General features: G+C 33.5%; 2 protein-coding genes across 4 annotated transcripts; both read right to left on the bottom strand.

Annotated features, from left to right (window-relative positions):
* Positions 1 to 478: 478 nt before the first annotated feature.
* Positions 479 to 6847, bottom strand: LOC145612272 (bifunctional purple acid phosphatase 26-like). Of its 2 annotated transcripts, none has more exons than XM_081667650.1 (10): positions 6689 to 6847; positions 5258 to 5481; positions 3875 to 4075; positions 3654 to 3765; positions 2986 to 3212; positions 2505 to 2643; positions 2040 to 2260; positions 1550 to 1671; positions 1273 to 1434; positions 479 to 671 (listed from the first exon to the last, which is right to left on the bottom strand). In XM_081667650.1, the coding sequence occupies exons 2-10, from the start codon at positions 5447 to 5449 to the stop codon at positions 611 to 613; spliced, it is 1437 nt and encodes a 478-aa protein (XP_081523776.1). In that variant the 5' UTR covers positions 5450 to 5481; positions 6689 to 6847; the 3' UTR covers positions 479 to 610. The 2 variants fall into 2 exon arrangements, with proteins under 2 accessions (XP_081523776.1, XP_081523777.1); XM_081667651.1 differs by having other exon boundaries at positions 5258 to 5484; positions 6689 to 6832.
* A 460-nt stretch (positions 6848 to 7307) lies between these two features.
* On the bottom strand, positions 7308 to 12020 carry LOC145612493 (bifunctional purple acid phosphatase 26-like). 2 transcript variants are annotated; one of them, XM_081667853.1, is made up of 10 exons: positions 11806 to 12020; positions 10987 to 11187; positions 10769 to 10880; positions 10442 to 10677; positions 9964 to 10102; positions 9576 to 9796; positions 9315 to 9436; positions 8545 to 8706; positions 7890 to 7936; positions 7309 to 7541 (listed from the first exon to the last, which is right to left on the bottom strand). In XM_081667853.1, exons 1-9 carry the CDS (start codon positions 11989 to 11991, stop codon positions 7891 to 7893), a joined length of 1425 nt encoding a protein of 474 aa, XP_081523979.1. In that variant the 5' UTR covers positions 11992 to 12020; the 3' UTR covers positions 7309 to 7541; position 7890. The 2 variants fall into 2 exon arrangements, with proteins under 2 accessions (XP_081523980.1, XP_081523979.1); XM_081667854.1 differs by lacking the exon at positions 7890 to 7936 and having other exon boundaries at positions 7308 to 7541.
* Between the last annotated feature and the right edge of the window lie 8233 nt (positions 12021 to 20253).

The following is a 20253-nucleotide window of genomic DNA, read 5'->3' on the forward strand; positions in this document are numbered from 1 at the left end:
TACCGGGTTACCGGAAATGAATTGACTTTGACCCAAGTACATATGAATCGGTCCACCTATTCATGGGTTGAACTCTTCATCTACCAACTCGGTTATGACATCCCACCTCGACTAGTTGCATCATATGATCAATCTATCTATGTCTTATACGAAGTAATAAAAGTATAAAACAATTTTTTTTTTAAACACTTTAGTTTCCACCTTATCAATCCTGTAAACCATACTTCTTTTATGCAACCTTGAACATGTTATACTTGATTTACAGAAATAAAAAAGATGCAAACTCAAATAATATGAAATTTTATGTTTGGATCATCTGTGATCAATTTTGCCAAGTCAATTGCTTTTATATTTTGTGAGGGTTAACAATCACCTTACTGTTTATCAATAAAAGAGATTAAACAGGGTTAACAATCAATTTATATTTTAAAGCATATTTTTTGAAAAAAAAAAGCAGACATTTACTTTGAGAAGTTGATTTCCAACTAAAGGCACCATAAAATTACAGCAAAGAAACTGAAAGTCTGGAAGACCTGAAACTTCATTACAGAAACATGTTATCTCAAACTAATCAAGACATTGTACAAGATTTCACTCCTTAACATTAACATTAGAAAACAGCAGTCCCAAAAGATGGCTTCTCCAGCTTCCTTCTGCGGCTATTGCTTGCCCTGTATCGTCATAACAATATATTGTCTCAAGGAATGTTCATCAAAGAGGCAACAAATAAAACATGACCAGTACTAATGTTCATCCAACTTATTTGTATCATCTTAGAAACATAGTGCACATCGACGCTCACATACAAGAAGCGACTGATGTGCTCATGCAGAATTGAAAACAGTTGAGCCCCAGTTTTGGTGGTTAATAATACTACGTAGCTTTAAGAAAATGATGTGTACAACCTTAACCCAGACAGACATATGTTGTATTCAAAGATGAATTTAGTAGTTGTGATTGGTGGGAAATCTGTCTACCACGTAATTCAAGAGGCAGTGTCATAAAAGAATACAGTGCGTACTGCTGAATGAGACAGCATGCATTATGCTAGGTATCATGGTAGTGGATTGATTCTTGTTTTACAAAAGAAAAAAGGGATACAGATATAACACTTTGTTATCACCACATGTGTTAACTAGAGAAATGTAAGATTAAGTACTTCACGAGTTCATTGTATATCTAGCTGTGGCATTTTTTTTTACCAAAATCCATGGAGATTCGTCACTAATCAGAAATCTTTACCTACAAAATAGAATCAGATGGAGGACTTACCAGTACTGGTTCAGTAGAATTGTGGAGTCAGTAGGCACTTTCTTCCCATCATCATTCCGATTCCAGTGGTAGATTGCATGTGTTCTGTTCTTGATTTCCAATGTTGAATGCCCATAGCTAGATTCTCTGAATGCTGAATAATCAGGTTGTGGATCTCTGAACCTGAATGATAAAAAGGTATGAAAAATTCATAAGCCTGTTTGAATGATCTCGTAAAGGAAGTAAGAGCACTATGATGCCTTCTAGTCCATTTAAAACGTTAAGATTATAGTATCACCTTCCAGCAAGACCTTCTTGATTTCCACCATCTCCGACAGTAATATATACCGGAGCTGCTTTGTCTGGGACAGGGTAACGTTCACCACTAGATACATTGTATTGTATGTTTGAGATTCGATACTTGCAAAAGGAAAAGAAAAAATTAGTTGAGAAACTCATCCTACCAAACAAAAGTTCTTCTATTCAAGGGAAAGAAGTCTTTTACGTGACTAGGTTCGAAAAATGACTATTAAAGCACATCATGCTAGCATAAATGCATTATGGAGCAGTAAAACCAAATGTATTTCCCTTAAGATTCTTGATAATCATTATTAATGGTCCTTTGTTAACAAATTCTACAGCAAAAGAAATGGCCAAGTAAAAGACAGTGCCTTGAAGTCATGAACGGTGTTCCAAGCATAGATATTTAAATATGTCTTCCTTCTGTTGATAAATCAATTAAGTTAATGTTTTGCCACATAAAAGTCAATGCAGACAGAAAAACCTACCGATCTCTCATATGCATGAACGTGGCCTGCAAAGATTACATCAACCTTGTAGTGAACAAACCACTCCTCAAAGACAGATCGCATACTTTCACCCTCCATAAAATGTGCTTCATTACTGTTGTAAATTGGGACATGCATCAAAACAATCAACCATGGAGTTTTCTCTCTGTTCACCCTCTTCAGTTCTTCTTGAAGCCATCTCCATTGTGGAGTATATTTCACTGTTGAGGAAATTATATATTGTCAAGTACATGGAAAAAAAAGAGAGCTAAATAAACACGAAAACACATAAGGTCATAAACTTCTAAGGAGAATGCATGTCAAGCAATGGAATTGATTTACAAGAATTGATGGGGTGTTGCACACGCATGTTGCTTGAATAGCTAAAGCTTACCAAAGGGAGAATAGCTAGAGAGCACAGTAACACACACACACACACATGTTGCTTGAATAGCTAAAGCTTACCAAAGGGAGAGTAGCTAGAGAGCACAATAACATGGGCAGATGCCCGCCGGATAGCATACCAAAGAGGACTACTGCTTTTACAAGCTGCATAAGGAGTTGTGTATCTCTGGAGGTATGATTTAAAAGGCACAACTTCTCCCTAAATACAGAAATGAACAAGATATCAATAGGCAATGAAAATGAAAACTTATTCATGCATCTGATAGAGACATGATTCATACATCATTAAATCAAAATATTTCATTCAAATTTATGATTACTTGCCTTAGGCTTTAGCAATATGGCTGTTAATTAAGCATCCAATATTGAATACTATGCTTTTAATTGTTGATAATTGTTGATTAGTACTGTGAATGAGATTCACAAGGAGGCAACACAAAAATTTGACATCTATGTTTGACCAAGTAAATATACTTATGATACATATATATCTATCTATATAGATAAAAATGTCATCAAATAATGTCATTGAAAGTTTTACCAACTCAGGCATGTATTCGATCTCATGATTCCCAGCAGACCAAATCCAAGGCTGATATGCCGCAATTCTTTCAACAAAACGACCCCATGTATCCCATCGGATTCCAATGTCATTGTGATGATATCTGTCAGCGTAAGAAAGATCCCCAACAAACAAGACAGTTTGGGCGCCACTCTCAAGGTAATGGTCAAGTGTGGAGAGAGAGTTATATGTCTGACCCAAGTCGCCTGAAACAGACCAAAAGAATGTCAAATCCTACTGGAAGTCTTTAAGTACTTGATCATCTCTCTTTTACTGCTTAGCCAAAAAGGGAGCAGAATAGGCAAAGTGACCATGAAGTCAGTGATATATTCAGGTGTAACCATAAAAAATATGCTCACATACAGAACAGTATTAGGAAATTTTTCTTAAAAAAAAAATTTAAAAACAAAATTCAAGTCAGAATCCTGATGCCTGTCTGTAATCTGGAATTGGCAGCGACCAAAAATTTTGTAAGTAAAATGTTTTTCAAAGCAGCCGGAAAACCAGATTATATCACTCAACTTATTGCTTACATCTGTAACAGTTTAGCTAATACCAAAAGCAACATTCTAAATTGAATAGCCAATAAAAAAAAGTTCAGAATAGATAGAATAGGTATGCTTTGCACAAGAAACTAAGACACTAACCAATAATGCCAAACTTGAATGAGGAATCAGGACTAATCTCAGGAGGAGTCAGAAACCAAAATTTGCGAGATGATACACTGCTTCCAATCTTGTAATAGTACTTCTTGTTATACTGTAAGGCATAAGATCAAGGGAGGAAAATGATATAAGTGGAAAGAAAAGAAGTAATCTGGTGAAGCTACTACAATCAAATGTAGCTAGTCACAAACAAACAGCAGTACCTCAAGACCATCAACAAGACAGTGATGGATATAACCAGAATTATACTTGTAAAAGCTGTAGTTTGCAACTGTCCCCTCTGCAGTAAAATCATATTTATCTTCTGATGTTCCATATTGCACTTTGTTAGATCCCGGTTCATCAGGTGTTACCCATGAGATTATAACAGCTTTTCCATCATAGTCACCTTGTGTTATGCATACCTACCATCAGAGAACCCAAAAGAGTGATTAAGAATTTAGAACTTGGCAATGATCTCATTTCCAGAACACTAAAGTTCATCTTCAGGCAACATAATGTCGTATTCAATGGTATTACAATTATGTTCATATATATATCTTTCAATACAAGCACAAATTGTAGTTGACTTCTTATGGCCATATATCTTAGTCCAGATTGTAGTTGACTTCTTATGGCCATATATCTTAGTCCAGATTGTAGTTGACTTCTTATGGCCATATATTACAATTATGTTATGCTCATTTGAAAACTTTCAAACTCTACTAATATCTCCAAGTGTTTCAAGTTCAACTTAATTCACAAAGGAGATATAACTCTTCAAAATGCTTGGTATCGGCAACTCTTTCCATCTTTATGCAAGTCCAGGACCATCCTCTCAGCCAAAATACCATGGACCGTTTAAAACCCAGGAACAAGACTCAAGCAGTTGAGATGCACCATTAAAAGAGTAAAACCATCTTATAGAGTTAAGCTTGTAGCAGCTAGTCAACTATCCCTGATTCTCACCAAAAGATACAAGGGGAATGAAAACAATCTTCAACAGATATTAAGGGACTAATGCACAATTAGCCACTTTGCCAGGGAACTACATAGACAGGGCTTCTATTTCTAATCAATTGACTTGAACTAAATAAGATAAAACTTAACCTCTTCTTCCTACTATTCTTCGAACTGAATAAGATGAACCTTAACCTCTTCATCCTACAATTCATTTTACAACAGATCTGTCACAATTCATAAATACTCAATACAACTCCCCCACTTTTTGAGTTCAACCCATATTATGTCCCCAATGCAGGAATGTTTAGTAAGTCACAGACAGCACATGCAACTCACTCAAATTTGAAGATAATGCCCAACTGGAAAGATAGCATGCAACAACTGATAAACAAGAAAATTTGATTTTTGCACTAACAAGCTTACATTTTACTCGAATTGCCACCAAAACAAGACAAGGAACAAAGACACATAAGAAATTGATATATCTGTTTGAATCTGCATACATTAAATCCATCAAAACCATTAATCTAGTGATCTAAGTGGCGAAATTCACAATGCAGGGAACGAGCCTAAGTACATAATGAGATAATTGTTAATGAGGTTGTATTTTCTATCTTATTAGAGTCAGAAGTGCAGGTGCTCACTTGTTGAGGTGCATTATGACCCTCTGGAACAGCAAATGCCTCATTATCAAGAGGTATATCAGTTGCTGGCCACTCCGACCGAACAAAAGTGCTTGTTAACCCAGCATCTCCCCTGTGAACATAACTCATGAAGACAAATGATGCAAAAAGAAGTTGAGTTGTCCACAACAAAATCCTCTCCATCCTCATCATTGTTACTGACAATCAGCGAATGCTCGCATAGACTGCTGGATACATAAGATGACACAAACCACTTAGTGCAATTATGTGACTAAACAAGTATTTTTGTGACTAACCAAGTTAACATCTATCGTAAAACTTATGCAATTCACTTGTGAAAAAATCAGTGAGCTTAGCAGCTTACAAATAGTAGCCCACTAACAAAACCAACCACAACCACAGTCAAACAAGGCTCAACCCTATTACATAAAGAGAGAAAAAGGAAGCCTATGCCATTACATGATGAAAAAAAAGGCGCGCGTTTTATTGGAACCAATCTAGAAGTCAATTTTCTTGTACATTGCTTCTTTTTAAGTTTTTTTTGCATAATAGCAACAGACAAAGTATATTTCTTCAACAATAAAATCATAACAATGAAAGGATTTGTAAATGTATGAGGCAATAAGAAAACCTTTCCTTTTTTTAAGTATCACCAAATTTGACATTGCCTAGAACACATTTTCACAACCGTTAACCCCACCCCTCTTTTTGGCATATTAGATCAATGAGATGTGTTAAGCAAGCACTTCATGTACTTCCCACCAAACTCATTTTCCGTTCTCAACTTCGAATCACTATCAACTTAGTATGGAAAACATTAAGCTAACTTATTTGAATTAATGTTCAACTCACAATTTATGCTAGCTTATCATAATGTATGTTTGGTAAGCTAGCTATTCAAGTTTGAGTTGCCTTATAATTTTACCTGAAGAATGAAGCTTTTTAATATCAAATATCAACTACCTTTCATCTAGCTTTTTCAAGTTTCCATTCAACTTTTTCAATAAAACAGTTTTCATCTATACATTATTCTTTCAAAGTAAAGTTAAAAACTTTTCAATTTTCAACCAATTTTCAATTTAAACAACATATTTCAGCAAACTTGTCAATTTTAAACGATTAACCCAAAATCAAATTTTCAAATGACCCAATTCAAATAATCATTTTATAACCAAAACCCCACAAGAAAAATCAAAGATTGAATCTTTATTCAACAAGTAATGGTTCAAAATGATCAAAATAAAACCCCTGAACTGCATATAAATTTCATTCGTTGACTTGATAACTATGTTCAAATCAACTATCAATAAAAATTACATGATGGGATCTTCAAATTAATAATTAATAAAAAGAGGCATAATCTCTACAATAGGGTATAAAATTTTTTAAATGAATTAGTAAATATTAAACAGTAGAAGAAATTAAGGGTACCTTAAAACATCAGCGGATTACAGTGGATAGATTGAAGTAAAAGAGAGGGAAAATGGCGGATATTTATATAATTGAAGATGATTTGGACTTTAATAATGTACTAGTAATTGGGATGCGTAAATTAACAGGAACCCATGCTTATATGGCAGATGCTTTAAAGTAACAAACAAATGTGTTATTTGTCGTGTGTTTTAAGGAGTCAGGATTAAATTACATGAATATATTGTCATAAATTAGAGATAGTAAGATAGAGCTAGGCATGGGCCGAAACGGCTAAGGAAGAATTAATATTTAGCGTTGTTTGAAATTGTTTGATTTATTTAGCGAGTTAAATGTTAATGACATTACTTATATTTAAAGGATAAGGATTTCAAGTTATATGCTACGGAGTATCTTATGATTTTTCCCCCCTTTTCGTTTAAGTTATCTAAACTTTGATACTCCGTATACATAATATTTGTCCTATGGAAGTTCATCATTGCGCATTTGCCTCATTATAGTATGTGTAGTTTGGAAGCCTCTAGCCGTAGCCTCACAAGTACGAGATAATTGTTTGAAGAACAGTGGAAACAGTTTGTGTAATGAAGGCACAAATCTAATTTATACAATAGAAGTATACTTTATTATATACTCCGCACTTATTTAGAAATAAGTTTGAGTTTAATACAATACGACACAAACCAAAATAGCTACTTTGTAACTTACAACAACTTAAAAAAAAAAATTTTAAAAAAAACTAGAAACTAGCAATGTATGTGCCTTCAAGAGACCTTATTATATCCTTATTCATACCACTTCCACAAGATTCTTCCTCCAAAAGAGCTCTGAATTCTTTTGGATCTATTAACTTGTCCTGCACCATAAAGAATGATTAATGTGAATGGTTAGTTTTTTTTTTTCATAATTGAAATTAGGGCTATTTAAATGGCTAGATGTCTTGAGTTTTGGACAGGGATAAGTACAATGCTCAAAAAAAAAAAAAAAAATACAGTATATTAAAAATTAAAGTGGAGTAAAAATATTATTAATATAATTTGAGCATAACATGTAACATTTTACATTTATATATATATTAACTATAGATGTTTTATTGGTGATATGTAAAATACTTGTATATATAAATAATTAGAAGGTCTCATTAATTTTATTTAATTAAAACTTTGTCTTCTTCATCATATGATTCATAACTAAATGTTTATACCTTATATAGAAGCAGTGTAAATAGGAGTTTGACGCGACTTTGACATCCTGTTGAGAAAGAGTGTAAGAAAAACATTTTAGGGAAAAAAAAATCCAAATTAAGGGCTATTATTTGAAACCCAAACTAATTTATTCTCTATTAAAAAAAATGAAATAAAATAAAAAACTAATTTATTCTAACAATTCATATCTCAACAACAACTAACCCATGAGGATCTAGGAGATGGAGAACCATCCCTCCATCCCCCCCCCCCCCCCCCCCCCCCAAAAGTGATGAGGGTTGGTTCGATTTTTCATCCCCTACTCTTGTGATAAGTCCCCGATATCTTACCGTTTATAAAAAACAACTACTAACCCATATATATATTTATCAATTAGGTAATTATAGTATTTGTTACTTATCAATTAAGTGGTGATAATTGGTAATCTTTATAAAGACTCAATGTACAAGATCTCGTGATCAATCAATTGTCTAATTTAAATGAAGACTTCACAGTTCACACTTAAGTGTGGATTGTAGTTATTTATACTATATATATATATATATATATATATATATATATATATATATATTAAAAAAAGTACAATTAAGAGTGATTATTAAATCAAAGATAGAACTCGTTTTAATTGTCCTTTTTCCGAATATATATATTTACCAGTATTGATTGTGTAGCACAAATGAATCAGCAGTAACTTTGTTGCCATCTTGGTTGCGATGCCAATAATAGAAAGCATGAGTTTTGTTCTTAATATCCAATATGGCATGCCCAAAACTTGGTTCACGAAATGCTGAATAATGTGGTTGAGGAGATATGTACCTGTAACAATATAATGAACACAATTAAACAACAATAATAGTCTATAACAATAATAACGATTGTAAATAGACAAGACATTAAGATAGACACTTAGACACGTGCCTGTGTGTAAGCCACTAATGATTTATTAGTATGGGGTATAACCATTAATTAAATAGATATAAGTTAATTGATATTTTTGTGTTATTGTCTCAAAAGTCTAAGGGCCTGTTCTCTTCAGCTTGTTTTTCAGTTTAGTTCAACTCAGCTCTAAAAAATTAAGTTTAGTTCAGTTCTTATCTTAATTTCCTTCTCTCATAAAATTTTAGTTTAGTTCAGTTCAATTCAGTTCCAATAAGTTCAGTTCAGTTCAGCTCAGTTCAGTCAATCAGATTTGGCTCTAAATCAACCCAATTTATGACTACTATTCACTATAGTTTCAAGATAAATCCTCAATTATATGAAGTAGTGGTTGCTTTCTCTCATTATCATTTCTTTATCATCATATTTTGTATTCATATTAATAGAAGGCCAGATGATGATGCTTTAAAATAGTATATGTGACGATTAATAGTTTTGCAATTCGCACACATAATTATTGTGTTAAGAGGCATAGAAAAGAAACTTACTCTCCGGCAATTCCCTCGGAGTTACCACCATCTCCAATAGTAACGTAAAAGGGAGCTGATTCATCCAATTCAGGAGTACATTCACCATTTGATATGTTGTACTTCAAATTTGACACTCTATGCTGAAATTTTTGTATCAAGTAAGAAAAAAAATACTTTAAAATCTAACGAAAGTGTTAGACGACGTAACATATTACTTGTATGAAAGTAGAATAAAAAAAAAACAGAGGAAGTATATATATATATATATATGACTCATACCGATCTCTCATAAGCATGAACATGTCCAGCAAAAACAACGTCGACCTTGTAGTCTACGAACCATTGCTCGACGACAGTTCTCATGCTTTCGCCCTCCAAGTAATGAGCAGTGTTAGAGTTGTAGAGTGGAACGTGCATTATTACAATCAACCATGGTGTCTTCTTCCTGTCAACTTTCTTAAGCTCTGCCTCTAGCCACCTATATTGAGGGGAGTATTTTACTGTCGAAATAAATTATATTAAAGGAAAATATTAACCAAAGCTCTAAGGATTACAGATAAAAAGAAAAGTTAAAATCAGAACATTATATTGTTAACTTTATAACACTGAACGAACAATAATACAACTTAATTACTGTAGATATTTATTACGGAGTAGTTTAAATTACCAAAACTAGAGTAGCTAGAGAGCACGATAATGTGAGCCGGCCCACGTCTGATTGCGTACCAAAGCGGATCTGTACTCCCGGAGTGCATGAATGGTGAAAGGTATCTAGTTTTGAATTGCAAGAAATTTCCAATCAACCCCTGAAATTAATGGATTTATACAAGTAAGCATATCATACATGACCTTGATGCATAATTGTACATGTATGGGATACATACATGTGTTACGCATTACATAAATCTCTAGTGATAGTCATGTACTCATGTGTTGTTCCTCGTTAGAAAAATACCCTACATGTAAGTTGAGATGACTTGTCTGTACGAAATTTATATATGACTATTGGGCTAAAATTTTTGTTACTGTTACCAGTTAGTTTTATGTAGTTAGATTCTCTTCCGGTGTGAGCTTGGTTTAACCCAATAAAGATTTATCAGATGTTAATTAACTTCATTACTAGTATATGTAAACTACATAATTACCAATTGAGGAAAATAGTCAATGTCATGGTTTCCAGTAGTCCAAATCCAGGGTTGATAAGCAGTGCTAGGCTCAACAAGGCGACCCCAAGTATCCCATCTTAAGCCAACCTCGTGTGGAACATCGATATGCCTATCTGCATAAGTAAGATCTCCTACAAACAACACGGCTTCCCCTTCACCGCCTTTCATGTAATGTTTCAAGGTGGAAAGCGAGTTCTTTGTTTGCCCTAAATCACCTGAAATTACAAACAAACAAATTAAGGATATTCCAATTTCACAAGTATCATCATTTTAGTTTATATTCAATTACGTGAAATTAAAACGTACCAATTAATCCAAATGTGTATGGAGAGTCCGGACCAACCTCTGGAGGTGTTTTGAACCAAAATTCACGGTGAGAAGGACCACTACCAATTCGATAGTAGTACTTGGTGTTATACTACATTGGATCACACAAGAAATTTGTTAAGAAAATTGATGAAAAATCGATGATTAAATTTAAAATAAAGGTATTTTCTTTAGGGTTTTAAATTGTAATAAATTACCTCCAACCCATCAACAACACAATGATAAATTTGTCCAGATTTGTAGCCCTTGAAGCTGTAGCTAGTATTGAATGCCTTTGCTTTGAAGGTATATTCACCCTGCTTTGTTCCATAGTACACTGTGTGTGACCCATGTAAATGTGGTGTCACCCATGAGATTATAACTGCCTTCCCATCATAATCTCCTTGTGTGATGTGCACCTACATATTTCATCATCAAAATCATTTTTAATGTACGTTATATATAGTTAATGATGAGAATTACGAAATATTGGTATCTACTTATTAAGGGTCTGTTCTGATTGACTGAACTGAATTGAACCGAACTAAACTTATTGGACCTGAACTGTACTGAACTGAATATTTTATGAGAGAAGGAAATTAAGAACTGAACTGATTTGGGCGGAACTTATTAGAACTGAACTGAAAATAATCTGAAGAGACAATGCCCTAAGTACATAAAAATTGAGGATTGAGAATTTGAATTGTCATGGTAAAAAGCTGGCAAAATAACAAACTTAGGGTGTGTTATGTTCATCACCTTATTGGACCTGACCTGATTTGACTTTATGTGAACTAAACTTATCTGAATTGTTATAATATATATATTGTTATTAGATGAGGAAAATAGTCGAAGAGGTTCGACCTAGTTCCCTGGTATAAACCACGGCAGATTCATTCTAGTATATGAATGATAGATTTAACAAACATTGAGAGTAATTAACATTGTGAAGTGAGAAACTTGAATTTATTCATGTCAAATTTCCTAATGATAAATGTCATATGGTATGAAAAAACGCGTAAAATAATAACTATTACCTGTTGTGGAGCATTGTAGGCCTCAGGAGCAGCAAAGATTGTATCATCTAGAGGAATATCAGTAGATGGAGGATCTAACCTCACATAACTACTTGTAATACTTTCACCATTAACAACATTATAGCTTAAGCTATTAATGCTAACTATAATAGTAATTAGCAACACTAACAACTTAGCTTCCATCATAATATTTTTAGGCTCCCCTTTAATAAAAGTTTGTACTATATACAATAATTTGATATGTTTTAGTTTCATTTCTAGACAATTTATAGCAAAAAAGAAAAAAGAAAAAAAAAAAAAAACATATAGCAGATTAGCAGTCTTTTTCAAGCATTTAATTATTTATTTTGTCGTAATTCGTTTTTATTTACACACGTTTTGAAATAATTAAGTTGTACTATACGTGATATATTTGAGTGGTTTGTGTTAAAGATAGTTTTATCATGTTATCTGCAATGTCTTCTAACGTGTGATTCTTGTTGATTTGGCTTTATATTATGCATTTATGCCTTCGTGCTTAAAAACACAACCACACTTAGCTTGATTGTATAATGTTACTGCCTAGGAAATTTCTAGTGAAAAAGAGAAGATATACTTCTGTTGCACGACAATTGTATGTACTAAATGTGAAAATGTCTTAACGTATTGCTATCGTTGTCTAAAGGAGAATATATACATTCGACGATGAAAGGATCGGATACTAGCTAGTGTGTGTGGATCTCATACGCCACGCGCGTGTTGTGCATACGCACACCATTGTGCGGCTCAGCTCTTATGGAACACTTGAGCATCATCGTATACCACTCGATCTTGATTATAATTAACGACAAGGGAAATTTGTCAATAATTATACAAAACTCGTACGTACAATAAACATTTGTAATGGTACTATGGTAGTTTGAATAAGAGTACAATATTAAAGTGGCGGATATTAAACCAAATAACTAAGATTGTCAAAGTTTGAACTTCTAATCTAACAAGTTAAAAATAAAATTAAAATTCAATTATTAGGTCACACACAAAATATTATATACTCGATTACTCGTACATAGTTTATATAAGTCATTTATAGGCGTAACATGGCCCCTTGTCATATCCAACACAAAATATTCCTCATTTGAAAAAGAGGAGTGGATGAGATTTGAACCCGTGACCTTTGTGTCATGCTGACGTTGATACCACGTTGAAGGGCCAACTCAACAAAAAAAAAAAAAAAAAAAAAAAAATTAAACCGATGGTTGAGCCCCATGAATATATTTTTATAATCTATCACTAATTAGCTTGGCCCGAACCCTTGTATGAATGTTACGATCCTTTCATCTTTCCTAGGAATACTGAAAAATCACTTATCACTTGTTTGATTGTTTTGTTTCAAATACACAACTCTTTATGCTATGCTTGGAAATGTTGGAATAGAATCACGTACACCACAAAAACAAACATGATACAAAGGCTACAATAATGAGTTAATCAGGTATGTCCTAGCTAGCTTATTACATACTGTAGTAGAGAACTCGAGATCATTGTACTTAAAAGTTGACAAGTTTCTTTGTAATCAATGAGTACGAGTTTGAATGATTACTAAGTAATAGTACTCCCCCGTCCCTAAATTACATTCCTACTTTTCTCTATTATGTGAGGAATAAATGCTAGAAATAGGAATGTAATTTAGGGACGGAGGGAGTAGGTTTTTTAAATGCGTGAATAGATCTTATTTATTCTCTTTACATTTTACTACAATTAATTCGTGAGAGGCATACAGGTTTAGTATACGGAATGGAAAACATGGCAAAAAAAACCCTCTTTCTCTCTCTAGAGCTCTCTCTCCCCAAAAACCTCCGTTTTTCCCTAATTTTAATCCGGCCATGAGGCTCGCCGGCGGGCGTGTGGCTCACCGCCCATGCCACGGCGTCGGCGAGCCTCCGATCTATTCCCTTAGGTTGTTTTTTTCCTTTCCCGTTTTGGTTTTTTGTCTTTTCAACCTTACAACTTGCGCCGCTCCTCTTCGTCCGCCGCCTCTGTTCATCACCGGCCGTGCGGCCGGCTTGCCACTGTATTTCTTCTCCGTTTCCCCGCCGCGCCTATGCTCCACCTCTTTGTCCGTTGTCGCGACGTTGAGTACGAGAACGGGGAGGGTGAGTTTTCTCCCTCTGAGTCCCTCGTGTAGGGCCGTTCTGAGTCCCTCTTGTAGGGTCGTCGTTGCCGCGGCTCAGGGGTGTGTGGGGTTTGGGCTTCTCGGGCGGGTCTCGGCGGTGCGTGCTTTTATATCCGGCGGTTTGTGGGTTGAGTTGGTGAGCCTCGGAGCGTTGGTGGTGGGGCTCGGTCTGGCGGCGGGGTGGGTTGTTAAGGTTTCGTTCGTTGTCTTAGTTTTTAAGTTTTTTCCCGGTTTTTCTTTTAGGAGTCTTTGTGTGTTTTTTAGTTTTGTTATTTCTTCTGTTTGTGTGGTGTGTTTGGGTGATATGGGGCATGCAGATCGGTGTACTGATCTTCTGGTGCAGGATTTAAGCCGGGTTTTTTGGCTATGGGGCTTCGGTTTGATCTTCTGTTGGTTTGGGCTAAAGGGTTATGCTTCTATGCCGATATCCGTGTTTGAATCGGAGATTGTCTTGTCAATGGTGAAGTGTACGACACCAATTTTGATTTCAGGTCGAGGAGTACGGGATTCTGAGCCAATGAAGGTTCACGTCAGAAACTACAACATATTGCCAGACCCCCTTGCAAGAGGCTGCATAAGACAGTGTTATATGAGCCAAGGGTACTTAAGAAAGTCATTTTGCGCGAGCAATAGAAGTTTCCCTTATTTCGAACTTGTAATTGGTTCTTTTGTCTTTGTATTGTTCGATTACGATCTCTTATGTAAGTGCCGTATGGCTTATTATTAATGAATTTTAATCTCCCCCTTCAAAAAAAAAAACAATTAATTCGTGAGATAGTTTAATTAGTTGAATCAGTTTTTCCCTTGGTAATATTTTGGTGCACTGAAATAATCATGGAAAAAGGCTCTATATGTTGAGGCCCATTAAAGTTAATTTCAATTACTTTTATTGGTTTAAGGCCCATCAAAATATAAGGACTAGTCTGATGATGTGGCCCAACCCAAAGCTTAACTTTGAGTCTGTTATCTTATCTCAAATTCACCATTTCAAATTGGTTGTGTTCTTCCCTCTCCATCACTCCATGCACACTTTTGAGGATCGTGTTCTTCGCTCTCCATCACCATCTCAAGATCTCCCCCGGCCAGGAGTGACTTGCTGGGTTCGAATGTTCGATCCTCACCCCACCCCTCATGTGATAGGAGGGACAAGCCCATATGTTACTGTGTAATTAAAAATAAGTAAAAAAAAATTTCACTCCATGCATGCATACCATGCTAACAATACTCTCAAATATATTTATTTTTAGATAGGAAAGATGAACAAAGCTAGGAAAGTCTTCTCTCAAGACTAAGCTCTAACTTAGAAAAAATAATGGAACATTAGCTATCTATAAAAGGGTCTATAATCTCTATATCTTGATGAGCTTGAACGTAATGGCCCAATGAAACAACATAATTTGCTACTTAGTTAACTTCATATAGATATGACAAGATTGAAATGCACTAAAAAGTACTCTCAATCTCATAGATTATACGAAGTAATCGATTAAGTTGAGAATTCTTGCATACGAAAAATTTGTACTTCTCATGCATGGATATGATATAGGAATATAGGATAAGGACATTATAAATGAAGTCGATTATCTCTTGTTCCTTTATGAATTTTTGGGCCATATTTCTTAGGTGTTCCTATGTTTTATTAATTGGTCACATTATCTCATGTGAAAAGAGATGGAAATGTCGTTGTTCATCATCTTGCTAGATAAGTACTCGGTATATAGTCTTTCGATATTGAACCAGTTTGAGAGTAATATCATTCTTCTTAATATTTTCCCATATATACTAATGCACATTTCGTTTATGAATAAATTTAAACACTAATCTTTTCCCATTAAAAAAACAAAATTAGATATTTACTAAAGGAAAAGAGTTCGAGATTAACTTATGGATTCAATGGCACTTGTAGAATTATTGTTTTACAACATTATTATTATTAATTATTTGTTGTTGTTGATGTTGAGGCTTGAGGGTCAATATCTTATGTTTCCGATTGTGAATTTTGTGGTTTGCAATTTATATATTATCCTAGTTTGCTATAGAACATAGATGAAACCATAAAATAAAAAATTACAAAATAAATTAATAGAATATTAAAGGGACATGTGTCAACCATTAAATTACAAATAACCCAAAAAGGCAATAATTGGAAAATAAAGAAAACAAATGTAAATACTTGAACCATTAATTCTCCTCTAAATGACAAAAATAGGAATCAGCATGAAACATGAATTGATTGGACATACGAAGCTGATGGCTTAGGATCCGAATATGCTCCTTGCAAGTAACACAATTAAATTACGTGGTCAAATGACATTATGTTAGGACTTTTATTTACGTATACTTTCGTAGTATTTTAATTAAATGGTTAACAACAAACACGGCATTTTAGAAATAACTTACCCGTTCTTAAACTACTAAATCATTATTTAAGGGTGTATGCCTGTATGGTATGCCTTTCTTTTAAAGAAAACAATTGATTTAGGGTAAATTGGTAGACATAATGCATTTGACAGAGTATTTTTAAACTTTATCTTGGATATTCGGCTTTGTGCTAGCTCGATTGACCGATTTTTAAAAGTCAAGTGGAGCAACGAAAGTACGGATTAGAGGATGTTTATAAGTTTATTTATTTACACACTTGATCTGCTTCTAGTGTTTCGCTCTAATATTGTTTACAAAATTTAAAAGACATTTGCTAATATATATAAGATAAGATATGAATCATATAATAGGATTAGACCTTAATTATTGTAGTAATAATTATCTAAAAGCCTAGAACACATGAAAACGCTACTAAAGATCAATCAGCGGCTCTTATTATATGTAAAGATTAATAATAATAAAGGACGTTAACAAAAAGGAGCATTTTGATGATCAATTGGGTTTGAAATAATCACATAAAAACTCTCAACAACGAATTTGGCCCTATTGTAAATTAAAATAATTGGTACAACAAAAAGAATTGGGTCCCAAACCCCCAACCCATTCCAACATTTAATCATCCCATTAGCAATCTCTAGGTTCATCAAGGTGATCAAACACGGAAAATATATTAATACAAAAAAAAAAAAAAAAAATTAATAATGTTACTTGTATTAAGTTCAAATTGAATAAATTAATTTCAACCACCAAATAAGAAGACTCAATACATTATTGACAAGAATTTAATTTTTATTAAATAATATGCAAATCTTTAAATAAGTTCACCATCACATGATTACCTTATAAATAAATAAGGCTATCTAGCTAAGGAGAGAAATAATGAGATAGAATCTCATGCTTATATCGACTCACAAAAGTGGCCTTATAATGATAAGATGGTCTTTTAAAAAAAAAAAATTAAAAAAAAAATCATTTTATTATCTTATTACTTAGATCGATTTTTTTATTTTTATTTTTACTCTAATTGAATTTTATAATCTTTTTTTTAGAGCAAAAATTTTATTATCTTATTACTTGTATAAAAATAACCAACTTCTAATTTACATTATCACTCGTAATTTTTTCGATTTTAAATAATTAATAATGAAAATCGTTTATCAACAAGCATACAAACCAAATCATACGACAAAAAAGTCAATCAACCAACAAATAATAATCAAATATTTAGTTGAGTATTTTGATCAATAAAGAGAAATTCCACATTTGTGTATCCTTAAAATTGGATATACTCTTTTACAAATTTCTTAGCAAAAGGCATCATTTCCTCCAACCTTTCCCAATTTCTTTCTCATAAAAAATTGGAGTTTGACTAGTTGGTACATTTTTTAGACCTTATTTTTATTTAGACCTTATTTTAATTCATTTACTTGGAAAAGTTTCTCTCTACCTCTTTTCTATAACTATCAATTTCTCCCTCATTTCATCCTTCATCATTAAAAAAAAAAAAAAAATTATAAAAAAAAAAGCTCAAATTTTTTTAACAATGGAGGAAGTTGAAAGAGAAGAAAATCAACAAGTATTGAAAGTTCTAGAACTCTTAAAACAAGCTTCTCATGATTTACAATCAAACCCAAGTCGTCAACCAACAGAGTCAAATTCATCCGCCATTAAAGCTCTGTTAGAGCTCGAAACAGAGTCAGATACCATTCTTTCCGATCCAAGTTCATTTCAGCTTTCGCAACATCTATCATACCTTAAAACTCTCATTGAATCACTCAATAAGAGTTGTGGGTATAGTTTAAGGTCGTTTTTAAGGCGCAGAGTCTCAACTCATCAAATTGTTCGAGTCGCCGAGTCGATTGAATCAGAGATTCAAGCTTGGATTGATCGTGAGTTTATTGATTCTCTCTTGAAATCGCTTCGTGGGTTGGAGTTAGATATGCCGAATTCGGAGGAAACAGAGAATTTGATCAAACTATTGAATCAGTTTCAGAACAGAGTTTCGCAAGGATTTGATCGAGAATTGCAGGATTTAGTGCTCAAAGCAGGGATTTTTCAGGAGTTGGAAATGTGTTTGATTAATTCGAGTTTGTCGAATAAGATTAGAGATGAATCTGCTTATGCAATTGAAGGATTAATAAGATTTAACAAGAATGTGTTTGTTGGTCAAGTGTTAATGGGTCCTACAATCAAAGCTTTGATTTCAATGTCATCAAGTTCATCATTGAAAGTTCTTTGTTCTTTGATCAAGTCAATCAAAAGTCCATTAGTCGATGAAATTGAATCAAACAATGAAATTCCGAGTATAATTGGGTTTCTGAGATCGGATAATTTGGCAATTCAGGTACTTGGGTTCGATTGCGTGCTTGAAATCGGGTACTTCGGGCGAAAAGAAGCAATCGAGGCGATGATCGAGGAGAATATAGTGAAGATATTGGTGGGATTGCAAAGATCAGAGCTTGGAGGAGACTTAATTGATGTTAGAGAGTGTGAAACAGAGGAAAACAGAGGAGAAAAACAGGGGAAAACAGAGGAGGAAAACAGAGGAGAAAAACAGGGGAAAACAGAGGAAAACAGGGGAGAAAAAACAGGGGAAAACAGAGGAAAAAAACAGGGGAATAGAGAGAAATATTTAGAAAGACATCCATTTGCAAGTTGTGTTGCAAGATTTGCAGTGCAATTAGAGGTGGGAGAAGGATTAAGGCAAAGAGAAAAGAGGAGTTTTAAGCAAGAAATTTTGAGAAGAATTAAGGAAGCTTCATTTTCTGATGCTGAAGTTGCTACCATTCAAGCTGAGGTTTTGTGGGGTTCTTTTCTTTGATTAATTTTTTGTAGGAAATATTTAGAAATTGTTGGGTTATGTTAAGTTAATTTTAGATTGTTTGGGTTAGTAATTGTTTTTTTGTATGTAATCTAAAAGAATTTGTTTGGTGAGGTGAGATTTGAACATTTTTGTTTTAATTTTTTTTTTACCTTGAAGAGATTAAAAATAACCCAATTGATAAAACAAAGTAAAAATATATATTTTGGTTATAGTAGAAAAACTTATTTAAATTCCTTAATTTTCCATATAAAATGTGATTTTTTTGAAGCTGAGGAATTTCAATTGATTATACAAGTTAGTAATGATATTTTAATACTCCGCATTGATACAAATTATAATATGAGTTGTCAATCTTGCTGTGTATTAAATTTTACATAGTGTGCATATATATATTAAAAAAACATATTATTATTTTTTTAATTTTAAATTAATCATACTTATAGAGTTGGAGACTTGGAGAAGTGATTCTGTACATTTTTGAGGGGGGAGAATGAGTCTGTAGACTCTGTACATACTAAGCACCACCATCAATGTGAAAAGATCAATTCAAAAGAAATTTGTTTGAGAGTATTTATCCTCGTACTATAAACACTGAAACTTTTATTCATTCTATCAGAAGTATCATGTGAATGTCTGATCAATTAAAGAGCTTTTTCACAGTTTTATTATTTGGCATAGGTTGTACACTAAAGAATTTCTTCCACACGGTATAATGAAGTTAGCTTCAATAATTGACTTGAAAGCTACCACACTTCTTTAAGGTAAATAGTAGGGGGTCCATTAAGGCTCATTATCAGGCACTAGAGACGGGGTAACCATCTGCAAACTCGAGAACTTCCTTCGTTTCTAAATGTTATTTTTGTTTGCGATTTGTTATTTTTCAATGCATGTATTTGACTATTAACATCTTTGTAAAGTATATCACTATATCATATGCAAGACGAATCTCATAAGACTCATGGTCAAAGGTTTTTTTTAAAGTAATACATTTAATAGAAACAACATTTAAAAACGCGGATTGAACAAAATTTTCTTTTCAAGTGATACATTCAAATAAAAACAACATTTAAAAACACGGAGGCCAAAA

Source organism: Chenopodium album, chromosome 24, assembly GCF_948465745.1.
Source record: "Chenopodium album chromosome 24, dcCheAlbu1.1, whole genome shotgun sequence".
Classification (NCBI taxonomy): domain Eukaryota; kingdom Viridiplantae; phylum Streptophyta; class Magnoliopsida; order Caryophyllales; family Amaranthaceae; genus Chenopodium; species Chenopodium album.

What these genes read in the sequence shown, in the direction of transcription:
- LOC145612493 (XM_081667853.1), bottom strand. Translation starts at nt 11,991, where the DNA reads ATGATGGAAGCTAAGTTGTTAGTGTTGCTAATTACTATTATAGTTAGC. An exon ending in CCTACAATGCTCCACAACAG is followed by an intron (nt 11,188 to 11,805) that starts GTAATAGTTATT and finishes TGAAATATGTAG; the next exon opens with GTGCACATCACACAAGGAGA. An exon ending in TTCATGCTTATGAGAGATCG is followed by an intron (nt 9,437 to 9,575) that starts GTATGAGTCATA and finishes CAAAAATTTCAG; the next exon opens with CATAGAGTGTCAAATTTGAA.
- LOC145612272 (XM_081667650.1), bottom strand. Translation starts at nt 5,449, where the DNA reads ATGATGAGGATGGAGAGGATTTTGTTGTGGACAACTCAACTTCTTTTT. An exon ending in TTCATGCATATGAGAGATCG is followed by an intron (nt 1,672 to 2,039) that starts GTAGGTTTTTCT and finishes TCCTTTTGCAAG; the next exon opens with TATCGAATCTCAAACATACA. An exon ending in ATTCTACTGAACCAGTACTG is followed by an intron (nt 672 to 1,272) that starts GTAAGTCCTCCA and finishes ATGACGATACAG; the next exon opens with GGCAAGCAATAGCCGCAGAA.